General features: G+C 35.6%; 1 protein-coding gene across 9 annotated transcripts in view; it reads right to left on the minus strand.

The window, feature by feature from the left end:
- The window catches only part of R3HDM1 (R3H domain containing 1), a 127,711-nt gene extending 118,808 nt beyond the window's left edge, over window positions 1-8,903 (minus strand). For all 9 annotated transcript variants that reach the window (XM_077747832.1, XM_077747828.1, XM_077747824.1 and 6 more), the window contains exons 1-2: window positions 8,816-8,903; window positions 6,994-7,204 (exon numbers count right to left, since the gene is read on the minus strand). In XM_077747832.1, the coding sequence (XP_077603958.1) occupies window positions 6,994-7,164 (171 nt within the window). In that variant the 5' untranslated portion in view covers window positions 7,165-7,204; window positions 8,816-8,903. The remainder of the gene's footprint in view (window positions 1-6,993; window positions 7,205-8,815) is intronic.
- Between the last annotated feature and the right edge of the window lie 9,408 nt (window positions 8,904-18,311).

Raw genomic sequence — 18,311 nt, forward strand, 5'->3', positions numbered from 1 at the left:
TCTTGGGGGGGGGAGATCTTTACATTTTGCATATAAGATATCATGTGCAAAGAAATAATTTTATTTCTTCCTTTCCAATTTTGATGTCCTTTATTTCTTTTTCTTGCCTAACTGCTTTGACTAGAATTTTCAGCACTATGTTGAACATAAGTGGTGAAAGCAGGCATCTTTGCCTTGTTCTTGATCTTAGAGGAAAAGCTTTAGGTCTTTTGTCATTGAGTATGATATTCAGTATAGGTTTTTCATATATGGCTTTTATTATGTTGAGGCAGTGTCCTCTAGTACTAGTTTTTTTAAGTGTTTTATCAAGAAGGGGTGTTGAATTTTGTAAAATGCCTTCTCTGCAGCAATTGAGATGATCAAATGCTTTATTCCCTTCATTCTGTCAACATGGTGTGTTGCATTGCTGAGTTTATCTGAACCATCTTTACAATTTCAGGAATAAATCCCACATGGTCGTGGCATATAATCCTTTTCATATGAGGCTGAATTTGGCTCATAAATATTCTGTTAAAGACTTTTGCATCAATGTTCATAAGGGACAGTGGTTTGTCATTTTCATTTAAAGTCTTTATCTGGCTTTGGTATCTGGTAATGCTGGCCACAAGGAAGGAGTCAGGAAGTGTTTCCTTCTCTGTAATATTTTGGAAAAGTGTAAGAAGGACTGCTTTTACTTTTTTAAAGGTTTGGTAGAATTCAACAGTAAGGCTAACAGGTCAGGGATTGATTCAATCTCCCTACTAGTTATAGGTCTACTCAGATTTTGCTTCTTCATGATTTAGTCTGGTTAGGTTTTATGTTTCTAGCAATTTGCTCATTTCATCTCGATACCCAATATGTTGATACACAATCGTTCATAGTAGCCTTTTATAATCCTTTTATTTTGTAGAACTGGTAATAATGTCCCCACTTTTAATTTCTAATTTTAGCAATTTGAGTCCTCTTTTTCTCTTAGTCCTTCTAGCTAAAGTTTTGTCAATTTGTTGATTTTTTTTTTTTGAAGAACCAGTTTTTGGTTTCACCGATTTTCTCTACTGTTTTGCTTCTCATTTTTACCAGAATTTTACTGTCACATTAAAAATTTAGCAGGTTGCTTAACAGACCTTAACCACTCTAGAAGGATACTAATTAAATTAGAATTTGCAAGGCTTAGGGACAATGTCCCCAATTTAAAATTAATGTACAAGACATTAGTGCAATAAATGCATGCAAAATATGAGATATCCTTAAAGGATTTCAGTTTGAAACTGGTATTAATACATCGTCAGAACTACTAGCTACTAGCCTGGAGAAAAACTGAGCTTCATTTCAATAAGTGCTTAAAGTAGAAGATTACAGAAGGTGTAAACCATTTATAAATTTATTGCCCTGTAAATCAACTTTGAGGGCAAAAAAGCCCACTACAAGCATCACTGATAATTTCAGTATTTTGGTCATTTGTTTACAATAAAGGAAATTTATTATTTTTTTAAATGTTTTATTTCAGAGAGAGACAGTGAGAGAGAGAGAGAGAGAGAGAGAGAGAGAGAGAGAGAGAGAGAGAGAGAGTGAGTGAGAGACAGCATGAGCAAGGGAAGGTCAGAGAGAGAGGGAGATAGAGAATCTGAGGCAGACTCCAGGCTCTGAGCTACCTGTCAGCACAGAGCCCGACGCGGGGCTTGAACCCACGAACCACGAGATCATAACCTGAGCCGAAATCGGACACTCAACCGACTGAGCCACCCAGGCACCCCCACAATAAAGGAAATTTAAACAGATCTACAATTTGTTTCAGAATATGAATCTAGAAGGACTCTCAAAATATTACTTGGACCTTAACTGCTAACCCAGAGAATTTTACAACAACAAAACCAACAGAAATCTAAATATATGTAGTCCACTTATTATAAAGAAATGGTACATAGGTTTTGTTTTCTAATGTTTGTTTTTGTTTATCCTAAGTGTCTCTTTTGGTAAAAGAGCCACCAACTAATGAAACTCAATTAAGAGGAAATCTATCTCAAAAAGGGGAACATTTTTCATTTGTAGTTACTATGAACAAAATAAACCGTAATGGTTGAAATGTTTCAGCTAATACTTCCAATGCACCTTGAAGAGTTTAGTAATTCTCACTACTTTTCAAGGTAATAGTAAGGATTAATGGTAATTACGTGGAGGAGATAATGAATTAAAGTGTTAAATGTCTAGCTAAAGGTCCAGAGCAATAAAAACAACAGAGACTAGGCTCTTAACTTCCACAGAAAACAACAAAGTTTTCTGAGCTGCAAGAGAGGACTTTAAACCAACACACTGCCAAACCAACGCCAATTGTTAATTCGTTTATATCATATAACACTTGGGGCAAAAAAGAACAGGGTCAAATCCAAAGACCAAAGTCTTACACTCTAAGGAAAAGTCCATGGAGAGAAGGTCATAGCCTCTCCGGTTTACAGTTATCCTTTAGATAAAAGATAAAGGATCTCACTATCATACTGGTGATTACTGGAGGAAGTAAAAATATTATGTAAAATACTTCCATTGTAAATAAATAAGAAGTAAACCTCCTCTTTACACATGTAATAATGAAGAGCTGTGAGAAGCAAATGTATTTATAAGTGCGCTAGCTATTTTATGTCCCTATAACCCAGATTCAGTACCAAATCCTTGAAATAATTTAAAAATTAAAGCACATTATGGGAAGTGAATTTTAAGTTTTAAAAGTTGAATTCATGAGATATTAATAAAAGACAATAAAAGTATAATACACAAATCTGGAATTTAATGCAAAGAAACAAACAGTACTGCACTGAAATTCTGGGGAGTTTATGTCAAGAAATAAGTTTTATTTTTTTATTTTACTACAAAAAAAAAAAAAAGAATGCTGTGTGAGAATAAAGGGACCAATCTAACAAGCCATGTAGTTGTGCTATTACTAGTAAATAATTAGTAACATGCTGATGACTATAAATATTATATTATTAATAGACTCTACCACTTTCTAGGCTCTCACTATGTATCATGTCTGTTAGATACATCCTTCATATCTTTGTTGGACAAACAGGAAAACAGTTAAGATTTGTATGATTTTATACAGACAACCTTTTCCTCAATCCTTTAAACAAAAACTTCCTTACGTGTTTCATCAATTAAATAATTTAATGCCCATTAACTTCTTGTTGGGGAAATGTGTTCTGTACCTTGAGTTTTTCTGATAACCTTATTAGACTGACATTGCTTTCTTGTCTCTTCCATGCTCTATATTCTTTTTTTTTTAAAGAAAGGCGTTGGAGCTAACGTGGGGATACAAGAGGTAGGTATCTTGTCTTGACTATCAAAGGGACTGCTGCAGAAATTGAGAATATACTAAGCACCTACTTCAACTGACTGTGTCTGGAAAATTCACTCATATAGATCAGAAGCTGTTCATGCTCTTTGGCACAAAAAGGCCTAGTTGTAAACAAAAATCAGTTCTTACTTCCTCCACAACAAAGGTTACCAACACAATTTGGACTGGCCATCTTTTGTTCAATACACAGTTTGCTGGGAGAGGGATCATTGTTTAAACGGCTCTAAAATGAGTTTTGGATTGTGTTTATATATACATGTACATGGATAAACACCCCTAGACAAAGCCTGTGTCCAGTACAAAGATACAACTGTAAAAGAATGGGGAAGTTGAATATATAGTAAGCAGAGCACAAGACTCCTAATTTCACATTTCAAATATATGACTGCAAAAAAAAATAAACACAAGTAATTTACCCTAAATTTAATCTGAAAATTCAATCTGTGAGAAAAAAAAAAATCAAACACCAGAGGCTATATTAATCAGTTATTCCAAGTTAAAGATTAGTTGTAGTCAAACAACATTTTTCTAGATTTAGAAACTTGACTCCTCATTACCCCAATCTTCTAAATACCTCACAATTGCAAAAGCTACTAAGCAAAAACTCTTTGCACAATTATCTGGGACCATAATCACGAGTTGAGAATCAACCCCATAGAAATCATACAGGTAAGTTAACTTCTTGACATTAATGCACACAGATTGCTTGAATTAGCACTGAAGTATTCTCAAGGGAGTAATCCTTAAGCTTCTACAAAAGATTAACCGCAAATAAAACTTGGAATGAAAAACACAATGAACATTTTTAAAAAGTAGAAAATCAAGCAAGCAGAATTACATATAAAAGCAATGGTTAAGGAGATCTATGAGACAGTCTACTTGTAACCATCGAAGGTAATGTCCAATGTCTGCTGGCCTCTCTTCCATTTGGTACTATTTTTAATGTAAATACTATCTTTAACACTTTAACAGATAGTAGAAAACTGTAAGATTTCTTCACAGTACTAAAGAAGCTATTATATCCCTTCATTCAAAAATGACTTTTTCTAAATAAAACACTAAGGGGATAGTCAGGAAATTAAGACTTGGGAATGGATGAAATACATGCTTCTTGAAGAAACATTTTCCTTTTCCGAAGTCATTTCAAGTATTACTGGCTGAAGCAAGACAACAGATAGAAGTTTATTCAGAATGATAGACAAGGAAATAGGTAATATATTGGTTTATTCAAAAGTCTTAATAGGAAACATATATAAGTTGATATATACATCTAAATTTGAGTAAAAATAGTGGTGGCTATTAAAATTAAACTTTTAGCCAGCATCTTAAAAGTACCCAAGAAGGATGAAATGTCTACTAGTATGTTATAAGGGTAACTCCATATTAGGTTAAAAGGTAACTTTTATTAGCCAGATTTTTGTAACAAGACTATTCTATTCCATACTGGTGATTACTGGAGATTATTGGAGGAAGTAAAAATACTATATAAAATATTTCCAAATATTACAGTTGACTTTATTTTATAAAAGGTGAAAATATAGGACCAAACTTTTATATTTATTAATCTACTTCCATTCCTAATCTCCACTACTTAAGTCTCTTCCATGGAAGTTGTTTTGACTGTAAGCCTCGTGCCAGGCACCCTGCATGGAGGCATGTTAGATCTCAAAGAGTTCTAAGCAGAGTAAATATTGTCACATACAGCAAACTTTTAATAAACACCTGAATAAATTGTGAACATAGCATTCAATGGATTAATATACAATGAATTCTCATGTTCTCTTTGTTCCTCTTCCCAATCTTCATAGTCATGATGCTATATGAAATATGATGTCAGAGACTATGTCCATTTTTGCTTCCTATAGGATTTCCTTTGCATAGAATAGGCTTTCAATAAGTGTTTGGGGAATGCATGAAAGTTTCCTACCATATGAACAAGTGGGCCATGATTTGACAGTGATCATTGGAATGCTCTTGTGCTTATTGCCAAGGGCAACACAACAGATACAGTACAAAATGCAATTATCCAAATTAATCGTTTGTTTAGAAGTATGATCTGGAAGAGTGAATCCTAGGTGTATAAAAGGGACTAAAAGGAAATCTACTATTTCAATAACAAATGGAACAGAATTTTAGGAGATTTTCTCTGATTCAGTCAGGATACTGGCATGCTGCCATCACAGAGTGTGGTGACTGCAGGCTTGGCAATTTTTTGTTTTAAAAAGTGCTATTACTAAAAATGACTAGGAAAAGTATGTTATTTCTCACAATTTCTTAGGTAATTACCACTTGACTATATTCAATCAATAGGGCCTAAATGCCTTTTCATAGGTATGTGAGACGCTTTCATTTTCAAACAGATTTCTGACACATAATGGGAAATAAACAGAGTTTTTGACTGAATGAAGGAATGAAATAACTTTTAAAAGAAACCTCTTTACTTATAATAAAAGTATATTTAAAAAATAGTCCTTTATGTTTATTTAAAAAAGTAGCCCTTGAGATTTTTAGGATGAACTAAGAATGACAGAATGAGGATAAAATATTTTCTCCAAAAGTAGAATTCTTTATTCACAGAGCTAAACTAAAACAAATGACTTAGAAATAATATTTTAAGATAATTTTCGTGGTAGATTAATGATGTTTCTTTCCTACTGAAATGCAGACCCTGATTGCCCTTCCCGTGAATTTGGACTACCTTTATTGACATGTGTCATCAAAAGGTGACAGAAGAGACATTCTTGGACTTGTGAGCCTAGTCAAAAGAATGCTTGCAGCTGTAGTTGGCTCCTGGAACATTCTGTGACCCCTGAGTAATCACATAATAAGTCTGCCTACTCTGGATGACCTTGCTGGAGGGGCCACAGGGAGATGCTCCCAGTTCCAGCTGAGATGACATCTCAGCCATTTCCACCACGGTGCTAGATATGTGAAAAAACAGTTTTGGACCTTCTAGGCCAGCCCATCTCTTAGTTAAATATTAGCAGAAGACCACTTTTAGTGCTTCAAGCAACAGAAAATTCACTAAGCCAAGCCCTTATGCCATCTTCCTGATTCACAAATCATGTGATATTACTAGAACATTCAGAAGTGAATACAGTAAGAACTACCTGAAATAATTTTTAACTATCATGAATCTGTTGACCAACTCATCAATTTCCATCTATGCCTGGAATTAAAAGCTTTCTCAATAGTTAATTCTAAATCATCATATATGTGTACTAACAAAGGCCTCAAGTGAATTCATTTTTCCCAGCAACCTCTATTCTCAGTCATGGACGACTACTTCCCTTGAGGGTTGTTTTTGCCAAGAAAACTTCTACAGTTTGCAATCCTGCTTATTCTTCTCTCCTTTAAGGGCTCTTAGGTTAGATTCTGAACTCTCATGACACTAACAGGTGCACAGTAGTACAAAAAAGTAGAAAGCCAATAAAAAATGAATTGGCCACATACAAATGAAAGCAATTATATTACAAGCAAATCAAAGATACAAACAATTCAAAGAGCTACACTCAACAAGCTAGTCCAGATGGCTCAAAAAGCAGCTGGTAAACATGTCCCAAAGGGTCAACTTACCGTTTTAAAATTCTGAGAGTGAATCTGGAATAAAAAGTAGAATTGTATCTTGAGAATTTAGTATTTATAGCCAGAGAGAAAATCCTGTTTACCTGCAAATCAATACTGTTGTCAATACAACGTTCATTCTTCTCTGCCAAAATCTTCCCATAGTTTTCTGATTTGATAAGATTTTCAACTCTGGTTTTATCTTTCACTTCTGCCTCCAAATCCTTCATTGTTTCAGTTTCATTTTTTACAGTAACAGTATCAGACATCCTCATCAGCAAAGGTTATTTTAGAAGTCTACAGGGAACTTGAAGCCTTAGCAAGAAAGAAAAAAAAAATAATTCAGTTTGAAACATTTCTAAAATTCAGCTACTGTACAATATAGACTGATGCCTTCTATGGTCCAGGAATAATGTTGGTTCCCACAAGAAAGAAGCAAATTCCTGCTTTCAAAGACTATAGAATTTAGTGACAGACATATACAAATAAAAAAAGGTATAATACAATGAGATAAGAGCCTCAGTAAGGGTTTGAGGTGATTCTGATATACATACCACTTTTATTATTTTTTTAAAACTTATTTATTTTTGAGAGAGAGAGAGGCAGAGTGTGAGTGGGGGAGGGGCAGAGAGAGAGGGAGACACAGAATCTGAAGCAGGCTCCAGGCTCTGAGCTGTCAGCGAGAGCCCGTCATGGGGTGTGAACTCATGAACTGCAAGATTATGAACTGAGCCAAAGTCAGATGCTTAACTGACTGAGCTACCCATGCGCCCCACACACACTATTTTTAAAGGGTCTTAAGAAACATTAAGGAGTGATCCATATTAAGGTAATGGTTGTAGTTATAAAGGTAAATATAGATGATGTGAGAAATCTTTTTTTCTAAAAGGACTTCAGGAGTATCTTCCAATGAGAAAAATGTATTTCAATTATAGGCTTCATTTAGATTCCTAAGGTTCCAAAATTTAAAAATTATCCTACAATTCCTAAAGGAAATAATTTAAAAAACAAGCAAACAACAATATTCTATACAAAACACAGTTGGTAACACAGTTACCAACACAGTTGGCATTAATAATCTGCATTACAAATCAAGCATTGAAAACTGTCCTGACATGTGATTCAGTGCCAAACAACACCTATTACCACACTCTAGTATATGGACTCCTCAGAAAATCAAATATGTAAGAAGCCAATATATTTCATACCTTTAGACACTTTAAGAAAACACTTAATACTGATATCAAATTGCAATGTATCAGGGACAGCTGTCATTTTTGAACCTGTGAGAAATGTGACCTTGTAGAACAGAACTTGATTGAAATAACTTCTATTTTTTTCCAGTTTTACTGAGATATAATTGACATAAAACAATGTGTAAGTTTAAGGTGCATGACATGATGATTTGATTCGTATATATTGTAAAACAGTAACCACAATGTATCACCTCACATAATTATAATCAAATACCTAAACAGAAATTTCAGAAATCCATAAACACATCTGAAAAGGAAAAAAAAAAAACAAACAAAAAAAGAGGGAGAAATAGATTCTAAAGTCAGAAGTGGACTAAAATGAATTTTAAAAAGTTTTCCTTGGGGGTCCCTGGACAAATCAATTGATTAAGCAATCAACTCTTGATTTTGGTTAAGGTCATATCTCATGGTTCTTCCAAAGATGGAGACCGACGTCGGGCTGACAGCACGTGGGATTCTGTTGGTCTTTCAAAATAAATTAAAAAACATAAAAAAACAAAAAGTCTTCCTTAATTATATTACATACCAGAGTTAACTGGCTCATTCTCAAAACAACAAGGTTATTAAGGGGTAGGGTGTTCCGTAATAAATATACTGGCTCCTTGCAGTTCCATGTATAAAATTTTAAAAGAAAAAGGGTGTGTTTTTCTTAAGTGATAAGACCGTTTACCTGATGTGTCCTATGGAATTGGGATTGTGGTGTCCCACAAAAATAAAATAAAGTAATCCAAGGTTCTTTTTCACAGTTGTCAGCCAGGATGTCAAGTGTATTGAACCATCTGGAATCTGGTAGGAGGAGTCCCATGTCCTTGTCACCACTGTAGATTCCTGGGCTGAAATGGACTGTTGTGGATCAAATATATCATACCTTTCAGTGGCCTAAAATTAAAACAGAGAAAACGTTTTAAGAAAAAAGCCAAGGGGAAGAACACTACATAGTAATTTGGAAATAAAAATGTTACTGTTGGTGAATTTATTATTTTCTTGTCCTAAACAAGAGTCAGAATGCTTAGTTACAACTAATTTTGCCATGTATTAGTTTATGAGCCCAAATAAGTCACTGAGGCCACCTAGAGAGTTTGGCAGTAAAAGCAAATGGGAGAAGAAAGCTAGGGAACTAATATATAACAAGAGTTTAGTGTGTGGTCAGTGTTGTAAGAGAGGTATTTATTTATTTTATAAAGGCAAAAAGGTTTCCTAAGATTGCAACCAAGAATGCTTAACTCTTAGATGAGTTTTCTTCCAGAGCTACAACTCTATGGATTTAATGGAATACTATAATTTTGAATAACAATCACACTAGATTTTTAAGAGCACAAAAGAACAAAAGAGTACAATAAATCGTTTAACATTTCCAAAGAAACTCACATTGTCTGTTAAAAGTAAGTGTCTAAAGGGTACAATGATTATTTGTAAAGACATCTGAAATGCCAAAATCCTATAAGCATCATCTGTTTTTTTTAAAGCCTTTTTTAATGTTTATTTATTTTGGAGAGAGACAGAGTGTGAACTGGGGCAGGGACAGAGAGACAGGGAGACACAGAATCTGAAGCAGGCTTCACCCTCTGAATTGTCAGCACAGAGCCCAAAGACGGGCTCAAACTCACGACCCAAGTTTAAGTAAGATGCTCTACTGACTGAGTCACCCAGGATCCACCCGTGTCATCTGTTTTTAGTCAGTTTCAGTTTATGTATTTATGCTACAAATGAATACATCATAGCAAACAAACAGGCATAAAAATCCCATACTGCTCTTCCAGTTTCCTTTGATAGTTTTGTTGTCTATTAATCAACTGAAAAGTACAATTTTAAGGTGAAACAACTGAACAAGGTGTAAGCACCAAGAGAAAGGATGCTAATATTACGAACCATGTGTCATAGAACCATTCACATCTTATACTAGCTCTTCAATAACTACTTTGAAATAGAATAATTTAGAATCCTGATATATAAATTCACTTTAGTTTTCAAATCTCAATTTCACTATGTCTGACTAAGGGATAACAGAAAGGAGGCATCATAAAACAAATGTCAAAGTCATCTGCTAAATGACATTGTCTTCTCTATTTGACTGAGGTTGCTGGGCTACTAAATTCAATGAATGGTTCCTCCCACCCCCACAAAAACCAAACACAACAAAAAATACTTCAATAGAATTTCTCTAAGTTTTAACTTTTTCTCTCATAAAATGGTAGACACAAGATGGCAGCACTCCCTCAACAGCCAAATTATGTTTTTTGCAAAGTGATTTGTGATTCAGTCATGAAGCCTTTAAATTTGAAATTCTAAAAAAGGCTGTAATCCATTTAAGAAAAAAAAAAAAACAATAGCTGCAAGGGTTAATGAATAAGAGGCACAATGTGAAGAGGTAAACACTCAGTTCTGAAGAACCCCAATGAAGCTTAAAGACACCCAGTCTTATAATTTACTACACAGGCTTTTAGCACCTAGAGGTCAAATGACTTGTCCAAAGTCACACAACCAATGTGTATGACCAATCCTAGTCAATATTCTACACCACTTGATAAAGTAAATAAATAATTCTGAACCAAAAAGACCAGTTACTGTTTCCAGGGAAAGAGACAATGATCAAGTGCACTAGCATTATACCAGAGTTTAAATCCCAGCTCTGCCAGTTAGGACTTTGGTAAATTACTAATCTTTGTGAGCCATAATTTTCTGAGCTATAAAGTAGGAAACTGAGTATTTAGCTCATAAACTTACTGGGAAGCTAAATGTTTTAAATGTAAAGCAACCAGGGGAGCCTGGGTGGCTCAGCTGGTTAAGCATCTGACTTCAGCTCAGGTCATGATCTTGCAGTTTGTGAGTCTGAGCCCTGCATCAGGCTCTGTGCCGACAACTCAGAGCCTGGAGCCTGCTTCAGATTCTGTGTCTACATATCTCAGTCCCTCCCCCACTCACCCCTGTTTGTGTGTCCCTTTCTATCTCAAAAAATAAAAATTAAAAGAATTTTTTTAATGTAAATGTAAAGCATCCACCACACCCTCTCCAACAGAGTACACTCCAAAATATCAGCTCTTAGAATCATTCTAAGTCAGCAGTTGCCTGAGGATGAGTTTGCTGTGTGCTGGCTGTACTCTGCATGATAGCAGACTGAAAGGAGGCCCTTTAGTGGCTTTGCATACCTCAAGTTTTCCTATTCATATACCCTAGAAAGGTCAAAAGAGGAGAACACTAGTTTGTGTGGATGTGTGTATACCTGAGGAGGGAAATGCTTGCCTGGATGCAAAGCTTCATGGGGCTCTTATTTTAAGCCTTCTAATTTAACATTAAAAATTCACAAAATTCTCGAGGCGCCTGGGTGGCTGTTGGTTAAGCGTCCAAGTTCGGCTCAGGTCACAATCTCACAGCTCGTGAGTTTGAGCGCCGAGTCAGGCTCTGTGCTGACAGCTCAGAGCCTGGAGTCTGCTTTCAATTCTGTTTCCCTCTCTCTCTGCCCCTCCCCCGCTCACACTGTGTCTCTCTCTCTCAAAAATAAATAAACAAACATTAAAAAAAATTCACAAAAATCTCCATTCTTCTCCGAATACTAATGCTTTTGTTTTAAATAAAATGTTTTTCCTCTCCAAATCTTCAGATAAAAGAGATATTCTAGCTTTCTGGTACTCTAAAACCAAAGCTGTTTATCTTGGCACAATACCTACACTTCTGGAGTTACCTAACTCTGTCTGGGTATGTGGGGAGTCAAGTATAGGGCCAACAAGCTAGGGCTATGTTCTCTGCCAATGCAATTAGGAGTCAATTAAATGCACCAACCTAAAGTAATAAATTGTTATACAGTAAGTGAAAGTGATTTGAAAATACACATGCATTTGGTAAGTTTCTAAAATAGAAAGAAAGGTAACTTAGAGATAGTTAGCAAAATGTTGGCATTTATTAAGTGCATACACCTGAGTACCCACTATTACTGATATTTAAAAATTAAATGTGTCAAAAATCTGTTTCAACCTAAGCGATATATGTACCTAAAATTCATATTCAACTTTGAATAAATGTTCTTGCAATTGCTAACAAGTTATTTATTAAGCCAAGTCAGAGATCTGATTCTATAGAATTTCTGTCTCTCAGGTAGCCGGCAGAAGGTAAGTGTCTGTAGATAACAAAATCTTCAAAAGCTTATGTATACAAAGGTTGACACCTACCTGGCACAATAGGCAAAAGGGAATCAAAGGTAAAATGAAAGATTGCAACCTAATGAAAGAAACCATAAAAGTACAAGGAAAATTAAGAAATATTTTTATTGTTGGGAGAGGGAGCCCTTACCAAGGATGACATAAAAAATCTAGAAGCTATCAAAGAAATATTAATAAACGTACAATAAAGTTTTAATATTTCAGTATGACAAACTATAACAAAGAGAATAAAAGGCTACATGATAAAATAACTATTTCCAACACAAAAGGATCAAAGTCTATAAAGTAAAGAAGCTTTTATAAATCAAGAGGAAAAAAAAGAGAAGTGGGGACTAGGCAATCTACAAAAGAAACACAAATAATTACCACGCATAACAAATACTAATATATAGCCTATCATATGCCTGGTACTGTTCTACTACCTTTCGTAATTAGTAAATTTAGAGCTCACAATTCCAAGTAAGTCCTGTTATTATCCCTGTTTTACAGATTAGACAACTAAGGCACAGAGAGGATTAAATAATTAAATAATTTGTCCAAGGTCACCCAGCTAGTAAGCATGGGGACAAGGATATGTATGAATCAGGAAGACAGGTGTGCCACTCAAGGCTCTTACCCACAAGGCTCTATTATCATACATATGTATGAAGAGGAGAAACGATTCGTGTTTTTAGAGCACCTTTATTTCAAGAGTACCTGTGTACTAACTCCTCAGCAATGTCTCAATACAAAAAGTAAACATCCTTTTCACATGGATAAGGTATGTATTGTTCTTTGGTACACAGGAAGACAGCACTATTAACTTCCTATTAATGGTCAGCAAAGCTAATCACTACTGATTTATCAGAACCGCCAGGTAATCATCCAGTTTCTCTTAATTTCAGCATCTCTTGTAATCTTAAGTATCAAGCCATGCAAACCTGGTTGGCAACAAGGATTCAGTTTGGGGCCAAGGAACAATGTGAATCCTAGTAGTTTCCAAATGATAAATAAGCACAGTTATGTTTGTTTTCTTCTTCAAAGAGACAAAGCAGGGCAGAATTAGGATCAACATTTAAAAATGCAGACCAGTATATGCAATCCATGAATGTGGAGTTTCTTTGGTGAAAATTTCAGATAGAATTTTCAGCAAAAAAAACGCAAAACTGATACTGTTAGGTCAGAGCATGACTTTATCATGCCTAGTCCCTAATGTTTGATTTGATAGCACAAAAGAACTGAAAACTTAGGCATTAAAAAGTTTACTTTTACACAATGAAAATCAGTTTATTCTAGGTTAACAAAATATCAAAAAATCATTTAAGTTAATTTTTTGTGTGGTGAAGAAATCTGGCTTCTACAGGTAAAAATTAAGTACTCTCCCCTTAAATACTGAGGGGAAAAAAGAATAACATTACTGAAGTTATCTGAAATAGAATTTGGCAAAGCACACTGCATTTTTCCTCCCTTATGACTACCTGGTTGTTCAATGTCATTTCATTAGATGAACACAACGCTGCATTTCCTCCTTGAGAGTAAAACATGTAATCAGGCAGCCACATTTATAAAATAAACCAGCTGCACAATACCAACACACATCAGCTTCTTCTCTTAAGGTTAGCAAATCAACACAACCAATTGGTTAAAGGTCTCTAGTGAGAAAGACAAGAAAACAGTTTATGCTGTATTTGGAAAGAATGTAAATTTACATTCTCAGAGTCAGTCACTTGAACAAGATTATAAGCACCAACATTTCAAAATGCTAAATGTCTAAGTGATTTATAAAAAGTTACTAGCATACAAAAATTTAGTGAGGAACCACAGAAGTTAACAAAGCTGCAGTAAGTATTAGCTATGTTTTAAAACAGCAAAGGAGAAGAAAGAACTACCTTGACCTAAAGGAGTCTGTGAAACCCAAAAGAGGTGGTTAGCAATGACATTTATCAACAAATACATAAAATAATTTTATGATGACATTTAAAGAGAGGGGAAGAGACTTTGGTAAGTTGAAGAACGGACACAATTTATTAGTTGAGTACTACAAGACTATGAGATAAATTACTTTTAGAGAAGTAGTGATAGATAAGGTGTTACATGAATATGCTGCTTTCTGAGTGGAGAAATGCGGAAGATAGGAAAAAGAAGCCCATTTAATGGAAATGGAGTATATAAACTAAGGTTGAAGAAGACAAAAAAATGTATGTAGAGCTGACAAAGGCATGAGAAAATTTGTGATCCTGAAGTTTAAATTCCTCATATCTTACAGCCCAACACTTCTAGATCTACACATTAAGGAAATGCATACATTTACTTAAGTAGCCATGTACAAAAATACTCACTGAATTGTTTTCTTTAAAAGCAAAGAATGGGAAAAACCAAATGTCTACCAATAAAGAAATTGATTTTTTTAAAAAAAAAAAACATGAGAACTGTAGTATACCCCTTCTGCACAGTATGATCAACAATTAAAATGAATGATCTAAATAAAGCTCTATCAACGTAAGTCTAAAAGAATGTTAGAATGTTTAGTGAAAAAGCAGAATGATCTCTACAGTACAATGCAACTTATGTAAAAAATTAAAAATCACACAAGCATTGATGGTAAAAGTACACATTTATTTCACGTTAGTAATTCTCTCTGGAGAGGGAAAGGAAAAAAAGGTTTCAGGTGAGACAGAAAAGGGACTTCAATCATGTCTTTATTATTCTAATTCTTAAAAAAATCTGTAGAAAATATAACAAAAGGTTAGCATTGCTAATTTTGAGAAGTACTCAATGTTTGCTATAATGCTCCTTTCTTTGGTCTTGACATTTTTCATTAAAACATGTTCTAAAAACAAACAACAGGATAATAGCATCAAAGGGTGGATATATTTGAAGATTAGAAGTTTACTCTTGATCTCATGAGGGAAAGAAAGCTTAAATAACAGAGGAACTCATTTTAAGAGAAGCCATAGAGAATTATCTTAGTTACAATTGTAGATGGACTGTGTTCTAGCAGGAAAATGTTATAAGAATTGTGGTGGAAAGTGACTAGAGCATAGACAAAGATTCAAAGATGAATGAAAAGGAAAAAAAGATTTCATTCATTGATTCTCATCTTTTGAATAGATACTATGTGCAAAGTGCTCTGACTGCTAAGGATATAGCAGTGAACTTGGCAGACGTGCTTACATGCTACTGCAGGGACAAAGCCAACAAGATAATTACTGATTGTGATATATACTTTAAAATCAATAATATTAACAGCAAACTCTTAAATAGCTATTATAATTTACAAAGTACTATTCCCAAAGCTTTCAACGTGTTAATTTAATTCTCATTAACTCTATCAGGTTGGTGCTCTTATTATCTCAATTTTACAAATGAGAAAACTGAAGCAGACAAAGAATAATAAGCTTGTCCAAGGTTGTGAGACTAGTATATGGCAGTTAGAATTTCAAATCAGGTAGTCTGGTTCCAGAGGCCTTGCTATTTGCCATTACCTATATATACTACCTACAGAAATGAAGTGTTACTTTCACAGAAAAATAGGGGAAGCCAGCTAGATACAGGGGTGGTCAGAAAAAAGTTAGGACTGTGATAGCTGACACAGTTATGACACAACACAATGAAGGTGTAGGTGGTGCGTGCTACCCACAAACACAGGGAAAAATGGGAGGAAAAAAGGATTTGGCACAGAACAATGACTGGGTAGAATCACTGTATAGATAGAGGTTTTGAATTATCAACACAGATGAAGATGCTAAGGAGCCACCAAGCAAGACAAGAAGTGGGGTTTGGGATAGAATCCCTAGCAACAACAAACCCTTCAAGAGATGAGTAGGGAGGTGGAGAAACAAAAAGTCTACCAGATTTGGAGGCATCTGGATGGCTCATAGGGTTGAGTGTCCAACTTTGGCTCAGGTCATATCATCATGGTTTGTGGACTTAAGCCCTGGGTCAGGCTCTGCGCTCACCGCACAGAACCTGCCTAGGATTCTCTCTCTCTCTCTCTCTCTCTCTCCACACACACACACACACACACACACACACACACACACACACACACACTCTGTCAGAATAAATAAATAAACTTAAAAAAAAAAGTCTACCAGATCTGGTAACAAAGTTAGCAAAAGACACAAAGTTAGTGGAAGACTGCCAGGATGGAAAGTACACAGGCCAAAGAGAACAGGGAAGGAAGGAGGGAGAGAAGCTAGAGGTTTAAAAGGAAAAAAAGGGGTGCCTGGGTGGCTTAGTCGGTTAAGCGTCCGACTTTCGCTTAGGTCATGATCTCGCAGTTCGTGGGTTCGAGCCCCGCATCGGGCTCTGTGCTGACTGCCAGCTCAGAGCCTGGAGCCTGTGACTCCCTCTCTCTCTGACCCTCCCCTGCTCACGCTCTCTCTCTCTTTCTCTCTCTCCTAGAAATAAATAAAACATTAAAAAAAATAATAAAAGGAAAAGAAAATTAAGAATGAGAAGGAAAATCTGAAGTGGAAAGAAATGAAGAAATGGCGTCAGAAGTACAAGTAGAGGGATTAACCTTGAAAGAATTCACTGTCATCAGAAACTGAAGGGAATGGGGCAGCACACTGTGGGAATTCATATCTAATAAACACCTTTTCTATTTTAAAGAACATAACTTGCTAGAAGTCAGGAAGTTAGGATGGCTGTGGGGGCTGGGTAGAAGAGTGGGTGAGGATAATAAATACCGGAGTGAGTCCCTAAGGGGAGGCTCATTCTAAGGCTAATACCAACATCCAGAACTGTTTAGGCACAGTTCTTGGGGAGACTACAAAACTGGAGCATTCCCATAATTCTGTAACTGAAGTCTGTGTAATGGGAGTGATTTAAAAAAAATTAAAAACCCCATTTTTTAAATGTTTATTTTTGAAAGAGCGAGATGGTGGGGAGGGGCAAAGAGCTAGAGACACAGAATCTGAAGCAGGCTCCAGGCTCTGAGCTCTGAGCATAGAGCCCTTCGTGGGCCTTGAACTGATGAACTATGAGATCATGATCTGAGCTAAAGCCAGATGCTTAACCAACTGAGCCACCCAGGTGCCCCGTGGGAGTGAGTTAAATGAGACAGCTCAGGTGCAATTTGGCTATGGACCAGCCTAAATGTCCTTTCTTAGCCATTCCAGATCTGACTTTATATCACTGTGTGGTACAGTGCTTAAGAAGCTTAATAATGCCAAATCAAAATGTAGAAAGTCAGAAATTAGGAAAGCTGGGGTACTAAAAGAACTCTACATGTATCTTTATGTAGCAGAGGTGCTAGTTTGAGCCAAAGCAGAAGGTATGAACCAAAGCAGCAGAGAAGTGGGAGACAATCAGCTTACAATGCCCAGGTGATGAAGCCTAGGACAGAAGACTGTAGGGAATATGGTACCCTGAAGACTAATGTTGGATGCTCTAAGAGGTGGAATCTTGGGCAGGGACATGAGCAAATTTATGGCAAGCACTAGCAAAAGTGGCAGTGGGCCAAAGGAGGGCAAAATTGGAAGAGCTCCCAGGAACTACCTTGGAGATCAAAGGGTAATATGATGAGACTCTAAAGGCATTCAGATATTATAAGAAGGCAAGAGACAATGCAATAAAGTGAAGGCCATTATTGTAACTCTGTACCTGAAGGCTTTATTAACTTACTAGTGAGGCTAAAATGTATCTTGCCTTAATTCTCAACCTATCACCCAGTCTGGGATTAAACTGGGAGCTCCCTACTTACTGTTAAATGTTGGCTTGAAATAGATCATGTTGTAATAACCTCTCTTGGCACATAATAAAATCTCTTATTACAAAGAGGAAAAAAAAGACTGGTCTTACCATCTGATCATGCTTTGGGAAATAAACAAAGAACATTTAAAGGTTTTGATTCCTGGAAACTGGGCACAGATAATGAGGATGAGAGAAGAATTAAAGATATGGGCATGTAAGAAAAAAGACTTTTTTTACATCTTGAGTTTGAATGATTATAGTTCATTCTTTAAACAGTGTATTATCTATTAGAGATGCTTCTGAGTAATGAACGGCTAGAGGAAACTGGTTGGT

The sequence above is a fragment of the Crocuta crocuta genome, unplaced genomic scaffold, assembly GCF_008692635.1.
Source record: "Crocuta crocuta isolate KB4526 unplaced genomic scaffold, BGI_CrCroc_1.0 scaffold427, whole genome shotgun sequence".
Lineage (NCBI taxonomy): Eukaryota > Metazoa > Chordata > Mammalia > Carnivora > Hyaenidae > Crocuta > Crocuta crocuta.